The sequence below is a fragment of the Ctenopharyngodon idella genome, chromosome 8 (genome assembly GCF_019924925.1).
Source record: "Ctenopharyngodon idella isolate HZGC_01 chromosome 8, HZGC01, whole genome shotgun sequence".
Classification (NCBI taxonomy): Eukaryota; Metazoa; Chordata; class Actinopteri; order Cypriniformes; family Xenocyprididae; genus Ctenopharyngodon; species Ctenopharyngodon idella.
In genome coordinates this window covers 29,574,352-29,599,441 of record NC_067227.1, presented here as the reverse complement: position 1 = coordinate 29,599,441, position 25,090 = coordinate 29,574,352, and the positions used below count along the sequence as shown (strand labels likewise).

Below are 25,090 nucleotides of genomic sequence, written 5' to 3'. Positions count from 1 at the left end.
CGCTGTAATTAATTGATCATTAATTGAACTTCTATTTTAGCTGTTCTGATTGATGAAGACAGTGGTTAATGTTAAGTTTCTGCAGCATCCGTGTGACGGCTACCCTGTCACACTAGTAACAGTTGCCATGGAAACTGGATGTTGAATTGTGGCAGCACTGTAAGACTTGCTTCCTGAAATAGATGATTTTTCTTTGTACAAAGACTCACTGCCGCATTTGGGCACAATGACACACAATGCAATCATTATAACGTGACAATATCAGCGCTGCCAATGAAATTACAGATTTTATGTTTTAAAATTATATATTATTCAGGATTTAGAAAGACCTTTATTGTACATATAATTTCTGAAGATCATTTATGCTTCCTATATTATTCTATTATATATGCAGTATACATTATGTCGGGGGTTTCTCACGGACACCCAAATATGATCAACCTCGTGCAAGGACTCCCCATCCTAAAATTTAATCGTCAGCTATAAATTATCCTGTTTAAAGACCTAAATTTGTACTGTGAAAACATAAATGGAAAATATTCTGTTTATGTACATTATTAATTTAGTTTCTACTTACTATAGTACTGTACAAATGTATTTATTTACTTAAATATATAATATTTTTTTATTTTAAGTATTTATTTATTTTGATCACATTTATTTATGGATAGTTAATGCATTTTTTTTTTACACTGTTTCTCTCTAAACTTTTCTACGGACCCCCTAGCACTCTCTTGCGGCCCCCCTGGAAAACCCCTGCATTATGTGTGCAGGCAACATTTCCGGCCAGCCCTGCAGCAGCAACCTGTGGCTCGCACTTGACTGTGTGTGTGTGTGTGTGAGAGAGAGAGAGAGGTTCATATGTATTTTCTTTGTGTAAAGATTTTCATTCGACCTTGGTGCTGAATAAAAAGTCTCTTCATTAGAAGAAATCACAAAAGTTTGTCCTCATTCATTTTGCTCGACTCACGTCATGCCTGTGCAGTGACGTCACGGCCGCACAGGGGACTCGCGGACCAAAGAGAGGTGGAAAAAAAGAAACAAGTATTCGAAGGCGTTCGTGGAAACAGGAAGCAAAGAGGGGGAAAGCAGAGCAGAGCAGAGGTTGTTGTTGTTGTTAAAAAAAAAAACTTCGGAAGGGAGCGCTCTGTCTTTTACTACCCCGTTATTTTGAGCTCTTTAAACCAACAGTGCAGCCGCGCTTGCCGTTGGCTAGAGCTCGAGGACTTTCCGTCCGTTGCTTGGACACCGCTGAGGGAGGGAAGATCGCGCGCTTCGCGCCGAAGTGGACGGACCAACGGCTACCTGATCAAGGGTCTCGTTTTATTTGCCCTTCCTGACAGTCCACCACACTGGAATGAACCCCAAATTACTGTTTCTTTATTACTTTAAACGCAGGGCGTGACATTACACCTTTTAAACCGCGGCCCTGGTCGATTTTACTGGAGTATTTTGACGTTTGAAGAAGTCTACCGTCCGTCTGACAGGAACGCTGCACGCGCAGGCAGCCTGAGCTAACGTGAGCTAGCGACTTAGCTGCTAATGTCAACTAACATGGAGGGAGAGGTGCATGTGTTACATAACAGCCAAACGCAATTAAATCGCCGACTTTTGACACCCAGCAAGCACAGTTATGGACGTGAATTAATCTCCAAAGAATAAAACGGCCCATAAACACATTTATTTGGGAGAGATGGAGTCCAACCCGCTGATCAGCGGTAAGTTTTATTCCACTTCAAGGAGGTTGGACATGGAGGAAAGATTGCATTCGAGTTTAATAAAGTGCTTGTTAGGCAAATAAAGCCAGATACATTCACAACTCGCTCTCTTTTATTCACAGTTAATTTGTCCATGAGTTGGATGCTGGTGTGAGCCAGAACGTTGTGTTCAAATCAACGTGATTGTCCAAAAAGTATTAAAGGGACCACCATATTAGTAGTATTTACTCCTTATTTTGGTCAGGGTGGGTTAACAAAACATGTTGGAAGCCTGATGCACCTCAACTGTGTTTGAGTACATGTTTTGCAATCCAAATGTCTGACAGTGTCCCCACATGCCGCTGTTTCTGAATCAAATACAGTATATCAGTGTTCGGCTGACTTGTTTGCCTCCTGGTTATTTTTGACTAATCAACCAGCAAAAGATTTAGAATATAATTTTAACAGAATTGAATTGGTTTCAGTTGTTTATTGTATATTAAATATTTCGATCTTGAGCTGTCAAACAAGCTCCTTTACTGTTTCTTTTGTACAACAAGTGCTTTATGATTACTCTGAAAACATGCAAATGCTGCTTTCCAAACGTACATTGAACATGATTGTGCAATGCATATGTCAGCATTTCTCTACTGTGTTTGTTTGTTTGTGTAAATAAAACCAGTGTCATCTTGATATCAACCAGCAGACCGCATGTAAACCCAAGGATACAGGGTGGGAACATTGATGAACCTCTAGGATCTACTATGAGCCCCATTTAATACAAGAGTTCATGTTTATTGGAGATAGGGATTTGTTTAGTATTTTAGCACTGGATTAATTCTGCTCACATCATGGTCCTGTCTGGCTCTTTCTGATGGCAATTCATTCATTGGCTATAAGTCATCATGCAGCCTGAGAACTCAAGATAATTGACTATTGAGGATTGAGGTCCCCGAACAGTCCTAAGGCAATAAGGTCTGACGGGGAAAACAGATCTGTGTTGTTCAGTGCCGGATTTTGTTTGCTTTTCTCAGATGTACAGGCTGATTTATGAGGCATTAGACTAAGGCAAGCTGCGCAGTGTTAGTCCCTTGATTAGTCATGCTGAAGCAGGGAATAATCAAAGTGTAAATAAGACATCTGATTCTTTGGTTTTGGTTTTGACATTTTTATCTGAAATACAGTGACCCTATGGTTATTTTTGCTGTTATATTTGGATGCCAGTATTTTTTAATGAAAGTGTGTGGTTAAATCACCACAGCAGTATGTTTTTCATGAACGCTTCAATGTGTTATTGTGCTTTCAGAAAAATATGAAGCTGTTTGTTTTACCGTTAACGCTGCCTTTAAAGCACTTTATTATTTATATTGCCACATTATATTTGAGTTTATCATGATGCTGCTCATTCTTTTAAAGTGCCCCTTTTATGCTATTTTTAAAGGATCCTAATTTTGTTTTAGAGGTCTCCTACAGGAGATTTACATGCATCCAAGGTCAAAAAACACTTTAATATTCTCATAATATACATTACAGCATCACCTCATTTCTCAAAGAGTCTGAAAACAGTTCGTTCGAAGATTCAGTCTCTCTAAACTCCTCCTTACCTCAAGCCTACTCTGCTCTGATTGGTCGGATGGCTCAGTTTGTTGTGATTGGTCTACCTCTTACAGAGTGTGTCGGAACTAAAACACTCATTACCATATCTGAATTTCAGCTCCGGAGGCTTCCTCAGCACTTGATACACAGTGATACGAACAGTAATGATGGCGTCGGGTCCTCATCCTTTGTAAGTGCGTGCAAGTGGATTCGCAGTGCTGAAAAACGGCGTCTTCTTGACATGTCAACAGCATGAACTATAACTACAGTGTTTGAAGGTCAAAGCAGATGTTATTTGCAAGCAGCCAGTGAATACCATAGACTGGCATTATGCAAATTTGAAACTGGAATTACTGACAACTTGTTTTGGCAGTTCAGAATCGTTTCTTTCTTTTAGGAGACAATAACTATTTGTTGTGCACTTTGATCTTTAAAACTATTCGGTAATATTCGAAAAAGCATGATGGGGCACTTTAAACAGCTGGCTTTGTTTTTGCAATGGGATGCATCATGCACCTAGATTAAAATTCTGTCTGGTATGTCAAGCTTATACTATTTTCTAATTTATGTCTTTTAGTATACATCTATACTTAAAAACTAAAACCAGTCATTCTTGTCAATGTCAAATCAACTTTGTGATGATTAAGTGAATTTAGACATCACAATATTATAAAGTACAGTATAAAATATTGGTAACTATTCATTTTGAGCTGAATAGTTGATGAAAAGGTTAAATTGTGGAGATGAGAAATTCCTATCATATGGGTGGGACTCTTAAAGGCTCTTAAATATTTGTTGAAATTGAATGCTATTTTTTATGTTAAAATTCTATAATGGCTAAAGAAATCTGAAATCTAAAGATGGCATGAAATCTTAGATAAACAATCTTCACACATAACTGGTATGGTACAGATATACAGGTGCTGGTCATATAATTAGAATATCATCAAAAAATTGATTTATTTCACTAATTCCATTCAAAAAGTGAAACTTGTATATTATATTCATTCATTACACACAAACTGATATATTTCAAATGTTTATTTCTTTTAATTTTGATGATTATAACTGACAACTAAGGAAAATCCCAAATTCAGTATCTCAGAAAATTAGAATATTGTGAAAAGGTTCAATATTGAAGACACTTGGTGCCACACTCTAATCAGCTAATTAACTCAAAACACCTGCAAAGGCCTTTAAATGGTCTCTCAGTCTAGTTCTGTAGGCTACACAATCATGGGGAAGACTGCTGACTTGACAGTTGTCCAAAAGATGACCACTGACACCTTGCACAAGGAGGGCAAGACACAAAAGGTCATTGCAAAAGAGACTGGCTGTTCACAGAGCTCTGTGTCCAAGCACATTAATAGAGAGGCGAAGGGAAGGAAAAGATGTGGTAGAAAAAAGTGTACAAGCAATAGGGATAACCGCACACTGGAGAGGATTGTGAAACATAAACCCATTCAAAAATGTGGGGGAGATTCACAAAGAGTGGACTGCAGCTGGAGTCAGTGCTTCAAGAACCACTACGCACAGACGTACGCAAGACATGGGTTTCAGCTGTCGCATTCCTTGTGTCAAGCCACTCTTGAACAACAGACAGCGTCAGAAGCGTCTCGCCTGGGCTAAAGACAAAAAGGACTGGACTGCTGCTGAGTGGTCCAAAGTTATGTTCTCTGATGAAAGTAAATTTTGCATTTCCTTTGGAAATCAGGGTCCCAGAGCCTGGAGGAAGAGAGGAGAGGCACACAATCCACGTTGCTTGAGGTCCAGTGTAAAGTTTCCACAGTCAGTGATGGTTTGGGGTGCCATGTCATCTGGTGGTGTTGGTCCACTGTGTTTTCTGAGGTCCAAGGTCAACGCAGCCGTATACCAGGAAGTTTTAGAGCACTTCAAGCTTCCTGCTGCTGACCAACTTTATGGAGATGCAGATTTCATTTTCCAACAGGACTTGGCACCTGCACACAGTGCCAAAGCTACCAGTACCTGGTTTAAGGACCATGGTATCCCTGTTCTTAATTGGCAAGCAAACTCGCCTGACCTGACCGTATTGTGAAGAGGAAGATGCGATATGCCAGACCCAACAATGCAGAAGAGCTGAAGGCCACTATCAGAGCAACCTGGGCTCTTATAACACCTGAGCAGTGCCACAGACTGATCGACTCCAAGCCACGCCGCATTGCTGCAGTAATTCAGGCAAAAGGAGCCCCAACTAAGTGTTGAGTGCTGTACATGCTCATACTTTTCATGTTCATACTTTTCAGTTGGCCAAGAATTCTGAAAATCCTTTCTTTGTATTGGTCTTAAGTAATATTCTAATTTTCTGAGATACTGAATTTGGGATTTTCCTTAGTTGTCAGTTATAATTATCAAAATTAAAAGAAATGAACATTTGAAATATATCAGTCTGTGTGTAATGAATGAATATAATATACAAGTTTCACTTTTTAAATGGAATTAGTGAAATAAATCAACTTTTTGATGATATTCTAATTATATGACCAGCACCTGTATATTGTTCATCTATAGAAAATTATTATTTTTGCGTTCATTTTACAGTGTAATTACACAAGCACTTTTTATTATATTTCATTATGTTTATTACTAGGCATTTGTATGCATAATGTTCAACTCTTGCATTTGTACAAAATAAAACAAAATCTACATTTAACACATTTTTAATTGCATGGAAGAGGATTAGGGCCAAGTAATAATAAAAAATAAAACCATCTTGAGATTAAAGTCGTTAAATTTCTAGAAAAAACTCAAAATGTCAAGATCAATTTATTAAATTTTGAGAATAAAGTTTGTTTCGAGAAAAAACTAGTTAAATTTTGAGAAAAAAATATTGTCAATTTTATTTCGACTTTTTCTCGAAATTTAACAAGTTTTTTTTTATTAAACAGCAACTTTATTCTCAAAATTTAATAATTTTATTCTCAACATTGTATTTCGATTTTTTTTTTTTTCTCAAAATTTATTATAATGACTTTAATCTCGAGATGGTTTTATTTTTTTATTGTTGCTTGGCCCTAATCCTCTTCCATATAATTGATCTATTCATATTAATTGCTTAAAACTAAAGCGAGATGTCAGACAAATCTTTCATGTAATATTTTATAAAATATTACATGATAAATAACATTGAGGGTTATTCTCTTTTCACCAATAGTGGTCAAATTAATTTGACTTTCAAGTCCTGATTTGTTCTTCAAATGCTAATAATCTACATGCATAATCCATAATTATTGTACGTATTTCTAGCAGGAACAATTACGTGTTATAGAGATGTCTTCAAAACTTTTTTTTGTTGTTGTTGTTGTTGTTGTCAGCCTGTATGGAAATGAGTAATTTTAGCAGTCTTGCAGTGTGATGTTTATTTGATGAGTAAGTGTAGATAATGGGCTAACAGGACAATATGACATTTAAATCCTCAACTACAGCTTTGTAAAACCCTCTGTTTGCCTTGGTGTGTGGTTGTACAATCTGCCCACTGAATATTCTTCTGGTGTTTCAGTTCTAGATTGACACTATTTATTGAAGACATTTTACTGATAATGAATGCACTCACTCAATCACTTACAGCTCATTTTAATGACGGTATTAATTAATGAGATTTTATGCGCTGGGTTAAAATGGAAGTGGTTCCCTTCATTGTCATCAGCAATTCCCTGTGATTTATTTGGTTCAGTGTGCTTAAAAGGTGGCGGGGTCTTTTTTATTCCTTAGAAACTGTTGCTTAAATGCTTTTACCATGGTGATCGTTTCTAAGGTGTTGCTTATGAGTTACGTAAATGAGGGGGGAATGGTAATAGGGTTAATTTGCATTCTCAACATGTTCTTCCTGAACTTGTGATACACGTCCTCTGCTGACTGTAGCACCATTAATTCTTGCCTGTTTTCCCTCGATGTCACTGCAGATAAAATGTTCACTCTCCATTTACACTCATCCACTCAATCCAACCATAAAAATGTCTAAAGAAAGGGGATTTAATTAGTTTACTGTATTCAGTTTAATTCCTAAAAGGCTGTTTTTCTCTAACATATCTGCTGTTCCAGAACATATTTACCATGTTAGTGAAATCTAGGTATTTTAGATATATTTTTTGCAACATAGCTAGTAAAAACCAGTATCTCTGTTTTTACAGCACATATGGCTTGATGCATTGTCTGCATATATTAAAGTGAACAAAAACATTAGTAATTGCAGGTTGTTTTACATTTAGTTAGTAGTAATTGCATAGTATTTTGTAGTAGTCCCTTTTTCAAATCTTGTATAATGTTAACATACTAAGCCCGGTTAACATAGTCTGTTTTCTTTGCCCTGTAGCGATGGATCCATCCATTACATTGTGGCAGTTCCTGCTACACCTGCTGGAGGATCAGAGTCAGAAGCACCTGATCTCCTGGACGTCTGGGGATGGGGAATTCAAACTGCTGGATGCTGAGGAGGTGGCCAGACTCTGGGGGCTTCGCAAGAACAAAACCAACATGAACTATGATAAACTGAGCAGGGCACTTCGTTACTACTATGACAAGGTATGAACAGAAATCACTGTGGGAGTGTTTACACCTGGTCACTTCATGCATTTTCTTTGATCGGACAACTATCCGATCGTGAAAAGACCAGATGCAAATGCCCTCTGAAACACATCGAGACAGATTTAAATTTGATCACTGAAACCACTTCAGGAGGTGGTCTGGGGGGATGCATTCCAGTCAAAACTGAACAAGTCTAAATGCATCTGGTTGTTGAAACCACATATGTAAATTTTACTCCTCTCAAAAATGCTAAAAAAATAAACGTGTCGCCGCAGATGAGTAGCTGAGTATCTCTTCAGAAAGCCAACGTGCAAACTGCCGCAAATGAAACTGAAAGTAAGTCGCAGATGCTCAAAACACAATCATCTTCATTAAAAGTAGTGAGTCTAAATGATCTTACCAGTGCTGTTGCCGTGATCTCTCCTATTGCAGTCTTTTATTTTGAAGTTAGCTGATGATCAATAAAATGCAGCTCATATTTGTTGCTTTTGGTGATGTGAACTCCATTAAATCTGCAAATAGTGCGGGAAATGAAGATCGGATTTATATCTGTTTTGCGGAGACACATTTATGTGGCCAAGTATAAATGGAATCATTTTGATAAATCAGATAGCTATCTGAGCATTAAAAATTCAAGAAGTGACCAGGTGTTAACAGTCCCTAAAACTGTGAATTGGCATTGGGTCAGTTTCATTGGGTTCACAAACAGTGATCCTAATTAGGGATGGTATGATCAAAGTCTTTTTTCATGATATGAGAAATTTTATTTCACAATAACGATATACATCACAGTATATCTATTTTTGTTATTTTATTTTTGTTATTAAAAAAAAGGGGGAGAAAGCACATTACAGACAATAGGACAGATACAGTAAATAAACTGTTTTTCATGTACAGCATATTTATTCAAGATATAGTAAGAAATGCTACAGAAATTGAATAAATGTAACAATAAATCACTGCATAGTGTTTACTGTATAAATTAAATATAAACTGATTCTTATTAAAGATACAAAAGTTCATTCAGTCAAGAGCAGTGAGTAATTTTCTCTTTGTCTTTTGTTGTTTGATTAACATTAATAACACTGATGGCAGCAGGTACAGTCAAACCAAAATGTATTAAGACACCTTGAACATTTCATTCATTATTACAGCTTATTCACTATAGTTAAAAAAAAAATGGTAATAAAATATGAGAAGATCTCAGAGTTAAACTGTGTCAGAAAAAAATAATCTTAATTATGTCAGATAACACTTAAGCAAAACATGGTCAGGTCAAAGTGTCTGAATAATTTTTGGTTCCAAATTTTTATCAATTTTACTGGTAGTCCACTGTATGAAGAATTTATGGGTATATGTCACAGTTTACTTTATTTTGCTATCCTCATTTACATAAATGAACTATAGTGTCCGGCACCCACTAGTAAAAATATATCAAAAATATCAAAAATAAATATGAAATTATCTGAATAATTTTTGGTTTTACTGTATATTAAGCTTCTGTCACTTTAAGACCTAATGCACAAATCTAATATACTGACACATATCGGGTTTTGCCCAACTGTTTTAACCCTTAAAGACCTAGAGCATTTTTGGGGCTCCTGACTCGCCTGCACTTTTCTCTGGTTTTCTAACCCATTCTAGCAGTCAGCATCAAGTGCCATATATCATTTTAAACAGGACAACTTGAAGTTTCAGTTTAGCTCATTTAAAGTGCCAATTTTACATTTATTTTGTCTGAGAATGGATACAATTCCCAGAATTTCAAAAAAACGCCAGCAAAAATCTCACACAAAACCTCCTGAAGTTTGAATTTTTTCTTTTAAAAAGTTATATTTGGATGTTTTAAACTTTCAGATGAAATTTTGTATAAATTTAACAATCTCTAAGCAAGTTATAGCCATTTGTTACAATATTACTCTAGATAAAACTACAATATTACTATTTAGGGATAAACAGGTGTACTTTATTTATTGATAATGTGTGTCCAAAAAGACCAGGGAGTACAATTAATACAAAAAAATGTTATACAACAGAACACTAAAGCAAAAGTGACTTATTAGAGAAATATATTTTCAATCTGAACATGAATAAAAACAAATAGTGTTGCAAGTAATGAAAACAATTATGAAAATTGTCTTGTGCAACGAAAATAAAAACAGTGCAAAGGTTTTTTCACAAAATACACACAAAATAAGAGAGAAAAATAAGTAGTTCAACTGAACTACTAATGTTAATGATCTTCACAAACTATAAAATAAGTATTTAGATAATATAACAACCAACCAGAGCAGTCCTGTGGCTGTACTCCTCACGTTCGCGTCGCATTTGATTGCACCGGAGACTGCGTAGAGACACGTTTGAAAACATAAATTGCAATAACTTGTCCGATGTGAAACTGTTTTATCCTCAATTTTGGTTCATGTTATGTCAAAGTCATACTTTAACATGAGTGTTCTCATTCAAATCTGTAATTTTTGTGTTTGTTTTCATACACGCAGATACATGCGCACGCAAATACTTTCAATTTGCACTTATTCATACTTCCAAAGAAACATGATAGTATCGTGGTTCAAATGACCAAAACCTATGTTTATTGGTTGAGATGATGACGGTTTGAACCAATCTGGGCATAGGAGGTGGGACTAGGCATCAACAATCGTTCCTGTTTGGCTTAGAGGAACAAACCACATGCTGCAGATTTTGATGACGTAACCAGTCTCACCATGGAGCCTCTGAATGTCAGAATGAGATAAATGCGATATCACTGAAAAGCCGAGAATCTCTTCTTTACGGAACATTTTAAAGCATACAGATTTGATTAGCGGTTCAAAAGTTATTAAACATTTTATAACGATAGTTCTTTTTGGCCGCCGGCGGCCGTCTCAGTTTTTGAGGGTTAAACAGTTTTTAACACTGATAATAATTAGAAATGTTTCTTGAGCAGCAAATCAGCGTATTAAAATGATTTCTGAAGGATCACGTGACACTGAAGACTGGAGTAATGTAATTCAGCTTTGCATCACAGGAATAAATTGCATTTTAAAATATATTGAAATAAAGGTATTGTACTGTATTTTAGATCAAATATATACTGCTATAATGAGCATAAGAGACTCCTTTCAAAAAACCTTTTTGACCCCAAACTTTTGAACAGTATTATAGGCTATATTTTTGATATAATAATTTAATGATAGCAAATGAGATTAAATAAATGGAATTAAACATAATTTGACATTATTTACTCAAAATGCTTCTTCATACTCCCACAGAATATTATTAAGAAAGTTAGCGGCCAGAAATTCGTCTACAAGTTTGTGACCTTTCCGGATCCCAACTCTGCTGATGGTCTGAGAAGTCCTGAGGATTCACAGAGGGCCACTGCGGGGGAGAAATTGGAGTCGTCCATTCAGACCAAACCTATAGGTGCTGCTAACACCACCAACACGTGTCTCTCCAAGAGCCTGCAGGTTCAGCGCTCCTCGCCCAGCTCGGTTCAACGCAGCTCCCGCAACGATTACATGAAGTCTGGTCTTTACTCCACTTTCACCATCCAGTCCTTGCAGACGCCCTGCAAAACCTCTTCCAAATTCATCAAAACCGAGCACGTATTGAGTGACGGCAGCCCCAAACCTGCCCCTCTGGACCGCACAGTGCATGAGGTCAGCTTTATTCTGGATTTCATATTTAAATCTCTGATCTGATGTTTTTAATTCTGTAATAAATCCTCTCAGATGACACAAGTTATTAGTTAAACGATTTATCAACGGGTTGCAAAACCTTGTGAGGCACATCAAGTATTTGATTCACAGAGATTTTGTATGTGTACGTTGCAGATGCGAATGTGTCAGACAGAAGGACAGCAGGGATCTGTTCAGGCCCAGTCGACTGTGGAGAGCAGCAGCTTGCAGGTGATAGTGACCCACCCATCCCCATGTGCTACGCCCGCCCTCAGCCCCCAGACGCCCTCTGGCTCAGCCACTGCAACCACAGTAAGAATTGCTTATTGTAGTCAAAATCGTCAGTCTTTGATTGCTCTGTGCGACACGTTTACTGATGGCAGTCATGCTAATTATATTTACAGTGAATCTCAGCCTCTGACAAAGTTCTGATAGTGTCAGAAATTGCATTGCATTCATTCAAGCCCTTTTCCCAATTAATAAAATCAAGTTCCATACAAAAATGTTGTTTGTTGCACTTGAAAATGTCACAATATGGAAGTAAAATAGTTACAAACTAGTTTTTACTCATTGCTCATTGAAGCACTCATTGTAGCCTCCTGGTCAACATGATATTAATAGGCAGATTTATAAAAGATTATGCATTATGATTCTTGGAAAATTTCTAAAAGTCAGCTAATCAGCTGGTGATCCAACACCCATGCTAAAGGATCAGTTCCTGATAATTTACTCACCCCAATGTCATCCAAGATGTTTAAGTCTTTCTTTCTTCAGTCGAAAAGAAATTAACATTTCAGGATTTTTCTCCATATAGTGGACTTCAACAGGGTACAACGGGTTGAAGGTCCAAATTGCAGTTTCAGTGCTGCTTCAAAGGGCTCTACATGATCCCAGACGAGGAATAAGGGTCATAGCTAGTGAAACGATCTGTCATTTTCTAAAAAAAGATAAAAATTATATACTTTTAAACCACAAATGCTCTTCTTGCACTAGCTCTGCACTGCGCATCCACAACTTACGCGTTACGTAATCACGTTGCAAAGGTCACGCATAGCGTAAGCTGAAGTACAAAGCAAACGTGCAAAGACTTAAGTCAAACGGCTTTTACAAAAAAAGGTAAAACAACGATGTTGAAGATGAAAATGAGTTTTTCGCCCTACCCTACCTTCCGCCTACATGACCTTTCCAACGTGATTATGCAATGCGTGGCACTTCGCAGAGGTATTTCAAGATGAGCATTTGTGGTTAAAAAGTATAATTTTTTAAATTTGAAACTGCACTGAAACTGCAATTTGGACCTTCAACCCTTTGGTAACTGTTGAATTTCACTATATGGAGAAAAATCCTGGAATGTTTTCCTCAAAAACCTTAATTTCTTTTCGAGTGAAGAAAGAAACACATAAACATCTTTGATTACATGGGCATGATTTTAATTCTGAAGTGAACTAATCCTTTAAATACTGTTATTATTAAGACATCTGTGCATAAAAACACTGTTTTAAATTCATCTATCCATCCCACAGAATGCTCAAGCACAGAAGAGCCAGAGTTTGGGTGACCCACCACAGATCTACTTGTCCGATCCCAGCTCTCTGACCTCGCTCATTCCTCTGGCTCATGGCGAATGTGTTGTCAACCCCTCTCAGCCTGTGTTTGTGGTCATAAAGCCTCCTCCTGTCGGGCTGGCCAAAGAGTCCAATCTCCCACCTGAGGAAGACTTGCTGGAGATTGTCGATCTGGATGAAAAACCAGATGTTGAGGTGTACAGACATGTCACAGTCATTTATGAATTATTCAGTGTACAACATCCAAAAAAAGGGGGGAAAAAAATGTTTGGCTGGAATGAAATGCAAGAGTAATTTATTTATTTTATTTGCCATACTCAGCCGGTGTCCACAGTGCCTGTCCCTGGAGTTACAGATGCCCCAATTCCTGTGGATGCCCCATCACCCTGCGTGGAGCCAGTGGCCCAGCCGGTTGGAGAAGGAGAAGTGAAAGAGAAGCCTGAGCTACCCGGTTAGTTAAAAGTTCTGTTTGAATAAATGTTCTGGTTGATTCTGGTTCATTAAAAAGACTTTGAGCTCAGAATAGCTGGTGATGCTCATAGCAGCTGCCTGATCTACATTTACTAATTCCAAGTGAATCTTTTTGTAAATGGTATCTCATTCCTTAGCGTTTTAGTCTCAATTATAAAAGAGACATCAAATAAACTCCATATTAATACTTCAATTTGCTTGGCAACCGTAAACAGCCTAGTGTTAAGCTAATTAATTGCTGTTTTTGAAAGAAATCTCTTCTGCTCACCAAGGCTAAATGATTTAATTAAAAATTCAGTAAAAACAGTAGTATTGTGAAGTATTGTAACAATTTAAAATAACTGTTTTCTATTTTAATATATTTAAAAATGTTATTTACTCCTGTGATCAAAGCTGAATTTTCAGCATCATTACTCCAGTCTTCAGTGTCACTTTGGAACTCACTTTATTTTGGATTTATCACCGTAAAATTATGGAGTATGGACCAGACTGAAAGAGTCAAGAAACATTTTAAGAACATCTTAAAAACAGTTACCATGATAAATGTTTTAGGATTATTTGAAAGTTCTAAAGAACAGCATTTATTTGAAATAGAAATCTTTTGTAACATTATAAATGTCTTTACTTTCACTTTTGATCAATTTAATGCATCCTTGCTGAATAAAAGCATTAATTTCCTTAAAAAAATCTTACTGACCTCAAACTACTCCAGTAGTATATATTGGTGGAAGTATTGTTTATCGTGATTAGTTCATTAACAAATGTAGATGTCTTTTTATCATATTACTGATCCCACATGTTTATTAAAACGATAAACAACTTCAAGCCATGCTTTACAGTTATTCAACATAGTAATAGGTCAACAAAGACCCCAGTGTTTAAAAATCAACTGCCAGTTTTAGCTCTTCATTCAAAACTGTTTTCAGAGGACACCAATACGGCATCAGCCTCCCTCCCGACGAGCACGCAGGAAGTCCAGCCTCCTAAATCGAAGAAGCCACGTGTGCTGGAGCTGCCATCCTCGTCTACACTGCTGCCCCCTGGACTCTCACTGGATAAGGTCAATGCAGCGGTCAACAGCCTGCTGGCCCCTGGCAGTGCCACAAACACCTTAACACCCACAGTCATCACCTCCCATGCCCTGGTGAGCCATCCAGTTCATTACTATGATTGTTTAAAAAGATGTGCTAACATGTAAATGTGCATTTTTGTGCCTTTTTAAATGCATCTAATTCAGTTAACAAATTTAAAGTTGTTTGCACTATTTGATGGAATTTAATTAGTGCTGCTTGTAGTGGCATTATTAAGACGAAACCCACAAGCCCTGTTTTCAACACAATGCCCTCTTTTACCATATAGAAAGCACAAAAAGATGACTTTTAAATGACTATTACAGAGCTTCAACATTATCTTACATTCTTTCAATGGAGTTGTGTTTGGGTGTTTTTAAGAGCTAGATCTTTGCTTATGCCATAATTTTTATAATTATCAGAAATATCTTGTTTATTTTTTGTTGTGGGAGGCAACAATAGCATTTGTGTGGTATGAATGGATGCTTCACATGTACCAAGCTCGTATTCACACAGTCTCAATGTGATTTTTAACAAAGCCAGAGAGATACGAATGCTTGTGTTACCAGATAACCAAGAACAAAGAGACACAACATAATGACCTTGGAAAATGGTTCATACACGCACACACACACACAAGCTCTTCAGTTCTCTCTCTCTCTCACTTAGACTCCAGTGCTGTTGACACCGAGTCCACTGCCATCAACCATTCACTTCTGGAGCACGCTCAGTCCTATCGCTCCACGCAGCCCTGCCAAGCTCTCCTTCCAGGTGAGACTTCCTGTCCACACAGTTTCCATCCACAGCATGGCAGCAGCACACCATCTGTCTCCTCACACTCCCTCGGCTCATCGCATGGCTGAGAATTTACTCTCTGCCCACTCCATTCATAACCATCAAATACATCACAACATATGACATATTTTTCAAACTTTTCTAATTATCATGGTACCCGATGTCTAATTTTCACATTTAGCAGACACTTTTATCCAAAGCTACTTACAATAGAGATACATACGCACTGTCACAGAGCCAGCTGTATTCATAGTATACAATGGTAGGTTTATTAGAAAGCTTGATTAGGAAACAAGCTGGGGCAGAGAAGTGTAGAGAACAAAAAGATGACTTTTTCCACCAAATAGTCTTGTGATAATTATATATTTTGAAATACTAGGCATGAAAAGGACATTGCATGAGTGGTTCTCAAAGTGTGGGGCATGCGGGAGATCCGCAGAAAAACAAAACAACAACAACAGAAAACAGCCATGGCAACCGTGTTTGAGTGTGTGAATGGCGGTTGGCTCTTTGCCTTTATGAAGCGACACCGAATGCCAGTTCCTCTGATTCTTTCTTCTTCAGAACGTTGACTTCGCACCGTCTGAACAAGTCCGACATAGAATTTCCTCGCCATAGAAAAAATCTCTTCAGTGGATGGCATCACAAGCTGTTATTGTGAACTCTCCGCTCCCCTGCCATGTTCTGGCTAGAAGACTAACAAAAAGCTGAGCTCACTGAAATATTCATTTAAATTAAAATTTTTGATAATATGCACTAATAATCTTGCTTGTTTTTATATTTTTATATATTTTTTTGTGAAACAACTGCAGGTTTTTCAATAAAAAAATTTTTTTTACTAATGGTTCAATGGATCACAAAATTCAAGGTTCGGATCATATTACGGTTTTTGAGTCACGGATTGGATCATTTTTCGCATCAGCAAGAAAAAAAAATTGGGGTGTAACTTTGCTTTCCATTTAAAACTCACTTTAAGTACTCTGATACCACACCAAAAACTACTAACCTAACTAATAAAGTTCGAACATTATTAAATGCAAGTGAACAACAGTCAGTAAAAAGAACAAATACACTAATTACAAGCATTCAATATAACAACGTTACAAATAAAGAAAGGTATAACTGTGGTATATATTTTGGGTACAAAAATGTAATAATTAAATGTAAAATAACACTATGTTCACTGTATAAATTTAATATAGATTAATCTTTGTTAAAGCTGTGTTTTGTTGTTTGATTAACATCAGTGACAGACAACAGCAGGTATTTATAGGCTGCAGTCACTTTAAGACCCCACACACGGATCCAAAATAATGATACACATCCGATTACTTTCTCAACTCTCCGCGTTCACTTAAAGGATTAGTTCACTTTCAAATAAAAATTTCCTGATAATGAAAACATGATGAAAACATTCCAGGATTTTTTTCTCCTTATAGTGGACTTCAATTGGCCCCAAACAGTTGAAGGTCAAAATTACAGTTTCAGTGAAGCTTCAAAGGGCTTTAAACGATACCAGATGAGGAATAAGGGTCTTATCTAGTGAAACGATTGGTCATTTTCTAAAAAAAAAAAAAAAATGTATATGCTTTATAAACACAAATGATCGCCTCGCAAGTGCTTCTGCCAGACCGCCTTCCTTATTCTTCAAAAAGCTTACGCTGTATGTCCTACACCTTCCCTATTCAACTTACTTTTTGAAGAATACGGAAGGTGGTCTTGCGGAAGCACAACCAATTGTGAGAATATTTGCAGAGACGGGTATTTTAACATTTTTTTGTGTGTATGTGTCCATTCAAGTGCAAGGAGACATGAAAGAGCAATCAATTTGGAGTTTGCGCGCTATCTGAACTGTGGAGCCTGTTCCGTCACGTATCAACAATGATCTGTTTAACCCCTAATAATTTCATACTTTTTAGTGAAATTATTTGGTAGTTAGAAGTGGCCAGCTGGCTAGCAGATTTTCTAAAGGTGGGGTGCCACCAAAAAAGTTTGAGAACCACTTCATTACAATGGAGTATTTTTTGGTTGATAAATGGTCTTAAGGCCTTAATAATTATAAAAAAACAAAGTTATGACATCCAAAGTATGTAAGGTAGTACAACTAGATCTCTCTTATTAAATCCAAAAGGTTTTAATTATATTTTGCTACATATAAAGGTATTTTAGAAATTTTGAAGTGTCAGAAGGTCATTTGGTTTAACCGTCCAAAGGCCAATACAGCCATTTCATTTGTGATTAAAATATCGTAAAATGTAATAAATGTATATATTTTTTTATTCTGGCATGATTTTATAACATATATCAACATAGTACAAAATGGTATTAAAATTATGTGTAAAAGTCATTGCTTTGTTATGAGTAAGAATGAATTTCATTCGGCGTTACCAATATAAAGGGACCATTTTGGATAAAGTCATGTGGTCAATATCATGTGACAGGATGTGTCATCATTCAGACACCTGCAGAGGACCACATGGTCATGAAGCAAAGTAATTAACTCTCTCTTAACTATTTGAAAAATTAATGTTTTCACTTGCTCATACGCATGTCCTGAAACATCTGGTCATTCGGTACAACTGCTATAAAACATGGAAAATGTTGTAATGTTTTAAAAACTAATTATAAAATGTTTGATTGTCCTTTTGCTAGCTAACCAGCAAGCTAACTAGCTATCTAGCTAGATATCAGCCTGTTAGCATTGTTTGAAAATATCGTCATTTGGTATAACCAAGTGTCATTCGGTAAAACTGAAATTTTGGTTAAAACGAATGACTTTTTTGGTGACAAATTTTGTCCATCTTGTAAAAAATGTCAAAAGCAGTGTTAATTGATTATAAAAAACCACATTATCTCATTGTTAACACTTAATAAAACTTCAAAATGAATTATATCTCCATTAGGTTTTTTTGCACTTTTAAAAACCTTATTCGTCAATGACCCTTCTGTAAATTCTGAATGGATGAGAAAAGTTTCAAGCTGTTGTAAGTTAGCCAGTGATTCCCACATTTCATTTAAATTATGTGTTGTTTGTATTATTGTTTAGCAATAGAATAAAACAGTAACCTATAATTAGGCTAATAAACTGTTGTTGTTATTATTACTATTGATAATAATAACAGTTCATCACTCTATTTTGTTGATTACAGTTTTATTATTATTTAATAATAATAAATGTCATTATTACTGAAGTTGGTGTCTTATCAAATTGCTGTTGCTCCTATTTTTTAAGTTAATTAAATTAATTTATTATTATTACTATTATCAATAACTGATAATAACAATAAATAGAATCACTTATTACTGTCTTTTATCATATTGCTCCCCCCCCCCCCAAAAAAAAAAAGAAAACTAAACCTTAAATAAGGCTCTGCATTGCAGTGATTTCACCATGTTCTCTTTCTCTTATTCCTTTAGTGGATGTCAAATCTGTTGTGTTAAATTTTATGAAGGTTTTTGTTTTATTGGACTATTCCTCAGAAAAGCATGTGAGCATCCTCTGCTGGACAATAGCAGCAGTGCAGAGTTTGGAAGGTTTATACGTTGTTAGTTTTACAGGAACAGGGGCATTAAACCTAACCCTACATGATTGGCCTCCTGTCTGTCTTAGTAGATGTTCTTTTTGGACTAGTTTTGCATTTTTATTATAGTCTGTTTAATATCCATTTATTTAATTAGTGATTGTGTTAAGTATCAGTACCAGTTGTGTATTTGAATTTTAATGTTCCAATGTAAATGTATTACTGTAAATGCGTGCTTTCATTTATACTAAAAATACTAAAAAAAATACTAAAAAAATGATTGATAAGCCATAATTGTGGTACCTTTAAAAAAGGCTTTTAAGTCAAGGTTGAATCCTAATTAATACCGTGCTGTCATTCTTGCAGTTCCCCTCCAACGGAAGCAATCAGATCCAGATCCCAGCACTGAGCGTGGACGGCCTATCCACACCTGTCGTTCTCTCCCCTGGACCACAGAAACCTTGACTTGCGATTTAATTCATTTGTCTCTCGCCGTGGTGATTGGCTCACTCCCCAGCCAATAGGACGCTGAGGACGACCAATGAAAGATGAGACACTCCATAACAAGTTCTGCTTTGAGTTGGGCGGAGCCTCTGCTCCAGTGACGACTCGACAGAAGGAGTGCGCTCTCAGCTGTCCTTTACGATTGGTTGACGGAGCAGCCCGGTTCTGGGCTTGATGGTGGTATTTCATAGACTACTTGCTCTTTTGTTTTTCCCTTTGCATTTTATATGATCATCAACGGTTATTTATTTATTTTTGATGTTTCTTGGTGCGTCGTGAGATGCACATTCCAGAATGCTCAGATTGTGAATTTGGAACTCTGAGATCTCACTTTATTTTTGATTTCTCACTGTAACATTATGAGTTATGGACCAGACGAGGTAACCTCTGATTGAATCAAGGCATGAAATGCCATTTACAGACGGAGCATTGCTTTCTTAAAAACTTCTTTATTTTGTGAAAATGGAAAGCACGCATTTAAAACCTGACAGATTAAATGCAAGGTTATTTTTTTCTTTGCCATTACAAAGACACAAATCAGTTTTTAAAGGATATGACACACTGTTGTTTTAAACATTTTGTGTTTTTCCATGGACAAAGGAGTCCATTTTGCTAAAGAGGCATTGAAAATGCTAGAGGAATGTCACGGCCATTCCCAGGATTTGAAGAGGTGGAACCAGGGAGGAAAAGCTACAAAAGAGCTTCAGAATGATATCAAGATCTGGAATGTATCGACCTTTTTCTTCTATAAAATCATTCCTTTACTTCTTGTAAATATAAGTTGCACCCATTCCAAGATTTGACAGATTCAGTTTTTTGTTCTCAGTTTCCTGTTTTGGTTGTTGGTTTTTTAATAATTCTATCAAAGAGCCCTTTCTCTGGCAAAGCAGGCAAAGGTTTCAGAAGTGTCATGACGAAGCTTTGCAGTTTCATGCTTCTTTTTTTTTTTTTTAAAGAAAACGCCAGAGGAGACCAAAGACCAGCTGTTTATATACAATCCATCTTGGCATCTTTTTCTCTTACGTTTCACATTTTCTTAGTCTCTTTCTCTTGCCGTCTTTCTATTTTTACTCTGCCGCATCAAAGGGCTATAAGAACCAAAACGCTCTCTTCTGACACTGTATATAACTGATAAATCCGACTTGCCAGCTATAAGTGTAAAACTCAATAAGCGTTGTAAATAGTCAAAGTAATTTTTGCAGCTGCTTTTGATATTGTTAGTAGTTCTGTGCGGCCTGCCTCTTATGCTATGTTCATCTGATGTGTTAAAATCACACTCACGGTTGTTACCTCAAAGCTGTCAACAATTCAACGCGTCAAAGCAACACGCAAATACGTTGCGACTCTTTCCTACTGACACACAAAGCCAACGATTATTTGCATATCTTCTAGCGCTTGTAGTTTGTGTATGAAGCTCACGTTTCCTGTGGGGAAATCATGGTGGTTATATATAGCGTTCTACAGAAAGCTGTAGTCAGTGTTTATGGACAGTAACTGCCTCCATGCCATGCAGCCTTTTTTCTTTTCATTTGTCTCAAGTTTGTTAAACTCACACATAACGTACTTATTTTCATTTGAGTGGTCAGTGTCTTTCACTTTAGAACATTTCAGCTCTTTAATTTGGTGCTTTAGTTGTTTTAAAGAGATTTCTGGTTTGATATCTGCGTAATTGTAATGAATTCGGGAGGATTTGCTCGTAGCATGCTGCAATTGCCTACACGTGTCGCCTCTCAGTCCTCAGATTGTTCTCTCTTGCATTTTGTGCAACTCATGGCTGATTTGTTATGTCCGGAACAATGCGAACTGTTCTAATCTCAGTGAATGACTGTTTGTTATTGAGAAAAGCCTTGAAGATCAGCTCTCTGTGGGCTCTGATATGATGTACAGATGATGTCATGGACGCCACATGGAAGTCGACACATTGAATGTTCTGTTCGAGGGGGCATTTCGGGAGTCGCCCCCTCACGTTACCACATGCTAAGCTCAGTGACCCGGTATATCAGCTTAAATTCACACAAAACTAATTGATTTTCATTGGTGAGTTACTTGTGGTTCTTTTACGCCATGCAGTGGGCAAAATAATAAGCCTGCAATATCAAATAACTCACTGTGATGATGAATTTAGTGATTTGCGAGTAATACTTTCCCCATTCGTGATCTTTAATGCTGTACTGTACTGCTTTCAGCTGTCTTGGCACTTTCTTCTCAAGCTTGTCTGGATTTCTGGGATTGTTTGTGCCTCTGAATGTCTGTGCAGCTATGCTCTGTAATGCACTGCGAATGCGTTTTAACAGCTGGTGTCTTTGAGCTAGACTCCTCCTCTTTCCCCTGCTGTGATGCTGTTGTTACCTTTACCGTACATCAGCACTGATCAATACAGTGACAGCATACTGTGCACGCTTCCCCGAATTAAACTATTACATAGTGATGACTTCATTTATCCCCACATGGGTTGTTTACAAACTAGCAAGCTTAAAAGACAGAAATAGTGAGCCATATCTATTTAAAACTATTTCTGTTTTACAAATACAGAAATAAATGATTTAAAAATCATTGTGTAAATTCAGACAATGTTTAATATTGTAATATTAAAGGGATAGTTCACCCAAAAATGAAAATTATCCCATGATTTACTCACCCTCAAGCCATCCTAGGTGTATATGACTATCTTCTTTCAGATGAACTCAATCGGAGTTATATTAAAAAATATCCTGGCTCTTCCAAGCTTTATAATGGTAGTGAATGTGGGTGTGATTTTGAAGCCCAAAAAAGTGCATCCATCCATTGTAAAAGTAATCCATACGGCTCCAGGTGGTTAATAAAGGCCTTCAGAAGCAAAGCAATGGGTTTTTGTAAGAAAAATATCCATATTTAACACTTTATAATCTAAAATAACTAGCTAGACCTTGCGCCACAAGAGTAACCCCTGATGACGCGGGATGTAGGATTAGCGTAAGCTTAGACGCCTCTCGCAGTTTAAACAAATAGGGCTGTGCAACAAACTGAAGCTCCTCTTCACTTATATCAATATTTCTCTTTAAAAATTCTTGTTTTAGACTTCTAACTTGTGTCTGGTGTTTTGTTTTGCTGTATCCTCTGCTCTTCCGTGTTCGTCATTGCGTCATGCGCCGCAAAGAGATGCATACGGCCGTCTGCCAGAAGCTAGTTATTATAGTTAATAAAGTTTTAAATATGGATATTTTTCTTATAAAACCCATTGTTTTGCTTTAGAAGGCCTTTATTAACCCCCTGGAGCCATGTGGATTACTTTTACAATGGATGAATGCACTTTTTTGGGCTTCAAAATCTCGCCATTCACTGCCATTATAAAGCTTGGAAGAGCCAGGATATTTTTAAAAATATCTCTGATTGTGTTCGTCTGAAAGAAGATAGTCATATACACCTAGGATGGCTTGAGGGTGAGTAAATCATGGGATAATTTTCATATTTGGGTGAACTATCCCTTTAATGAGCCTTTGTCATGTTGATGAAAACGCTGCCCCCTTTCAGATAATGAATCTAATGCTGCACGTCTCTGGACCTATAAAGACTGTTTGGGTATCTTAATACCACATTAAATAGGCCTTAAAGTTGGATTTCTGGGTACGTGCTAGTCCAGTGACGATTTTGGTATTAATAGCTACTAAAAACTTTTTTTCTAAAGTCATCCCAGAATATTTTCATGCGGAGTAAGATTCATTGTGCTTATAACAAGAAAAGCTCCAATTGAATATTAATTTAAAACATCCCCCCCCCCCAATCCTATTCTCTTATTAGAACCAAATTTGTGAAATTGTATTTGTGCAAGTTTTAATTGCAAAAATAAAAAAATTGTAAATGATTGTTGGTAACCAGCATGTGTAAATGTTCTATTCACTGAAACCTTTATGCAAATGACATTACATAAAGCCATTTATTGAATAATTGATTGGACCGTAGAGATGTTGGCTGGGACGGTTGTTCTCCTTTGTGGAGGAGTCCTTAAATTATTTCCTAATACCAGCACAGATTTCGTACCGTGTACAAGTTTCCATTGTAAGACAGTCAGTCATTTCAATATTTCTCATTGAGAAAACCTGTTTAATGCTTGTTACCTGCTTATGAAGTCACAAATCCAAGCACCAAACTGGAGATTGAGTTGAAACAATTGTGGCTCAAAACTGTTAAGACATTTGCCTCATTTTGCTTTTCAAGTTACTGAATTTGAACATCTGCTGTTGTCAGATGCTGTAATAAGTCTTTTCACTTGTTTTTTCTCTTTGAAATGTTATGTGGGAACTGTTAATGTATTCTATATTCAATAATGTGTTGGGAAATCTTGCGCTACGCATATATTTGTGTAAAAAAAGAAAAAAAGTATGCTACTTGTGTGAAGAACGAATACGTGGTCCTGAAAGACTCTTGGACTGTTGGGAAGCAGATCTCTGCGGCCTGAGCTCCCTTTCCCGGATGAGAATCACTCTCTGGGAGTTTATTTCATAAAGGGACGGAGAGGCTTTTATTTTTCTGAACTGTCTAAATACTATATTATATGTACTGGAAAGAGACAAAACTATTTTTCATCTGCACATTCTACTTTGTTTGTGTATGTGATAGATATTAATCTTGTTTTCTAATGACAAAAAAGACTCGGAACTAATATGAAAATGAATAAAAGGCTATTTTGTTCTTTACCTTGTTTAACATTCGTTTTGTCAGGATCTGTCTGTCTATCTATCTATCTATCATATATATATATATATATATATATATATATATATATATATATATATATATATACATACACACCAATCAGGCATAACATTATGACCACTGACAGGTGAAGTGAATCTCTTCATCACAGCACCTGTTAGTGGGTGGGATATATTAGGCAGCAAGTGAACATTTTGTCGTCAAAGTTGGTGCATTAGAAGCAGGAAAAATGGGCAAGCGTAAGGATTTGAGCGAGTTTGACAAGAGCCAAATTGTGATGGCTAGATGACTGGGTCAGAGCATCTCCAAAACTGCAGCTCTTGTGGGGTGTTCCCGGTCTGCAGTGGTCAGTATCTATCAAAAGTGGTCCAAGGAAGGAGCAGTGGTGAACCGGCGACAGGGTCATGGGCGGCCAAGACACATTGATGCACGTGGGGAGCGAAGGCTGGCCCGTGTGGTCCGATCCAACAGACGAGCTACTGTAGCTCAAATTGCTCAAGAAGTTAATGCTGGTTCTGATAGAAAGGTGTCAGAATACACAGTGCATCGCAGTTTTTTGCGTATGTGGCTGCATAGCCGCAGACCAGTCAGGGTGCCCATGCTGACCCCTGTCCACCGCCGAAAGCGCCAACAGTGGGCACGTGAGCATCAGAACTGGACCACGGAGCAATGGAAGAAGGTGGCCTGGTCTGATGAATCACGTTTTCTTTTACACCACATGGTGCGCTTACCTGGGGAACACATGGCACCAGGATGCACTATGGGAAGAAGGCAAGCCAGCAGAGGCAGTGTGATGCTTTGGGCAATGTTCTGCTGGGAAACCTTGGGTCCTGCCATCCATGTGGATGTTACTTTGACACGTACCACCTACCTAAGCATTGTTACAGACCATGTACACCCTTTCATGGAAACGGTATTCCCTGGTGGCTGTGGCCTCTTTCAGAGGGATAATGCGCC

The 25,090-nt window shown here is 37.1% G+C and overlaps 1 protein-coding gene across 1 annotated transcript; it reads left to right on the top strand.

Moving 5' to 3' along the window:
- The first annotated feature begins 898 nt into the window (after positions 1-898).
- On the top strand, positions 899-24,114 carry elk1 (ETS transcription factor ELK1). The gene is made up of 9 exons (XM_051903265.1): positions 899-1,718; positions 7,624-7,832; positions 11,108-11,497; positions 11,672-11,827; positions 13,039-13,275; positions 13,402-13,531; positions 14,478-14,695; positions 15,291-15,392; positions 19,304-24,114. The coding sequence occupies exons 1-9, from the start codon at positions 1,694-1,696 to the stop codon at positions 19,400-19,402; spliced, it is 1,566 nt and encodes a 521-aa protein (XP_051759225.1). The 5' UTR covers positions 899-1,693; the 3' UTR covers positions 19,403-24,114.
- Positions 24,115-25,090: the final 976 nt, after the last annotated feature.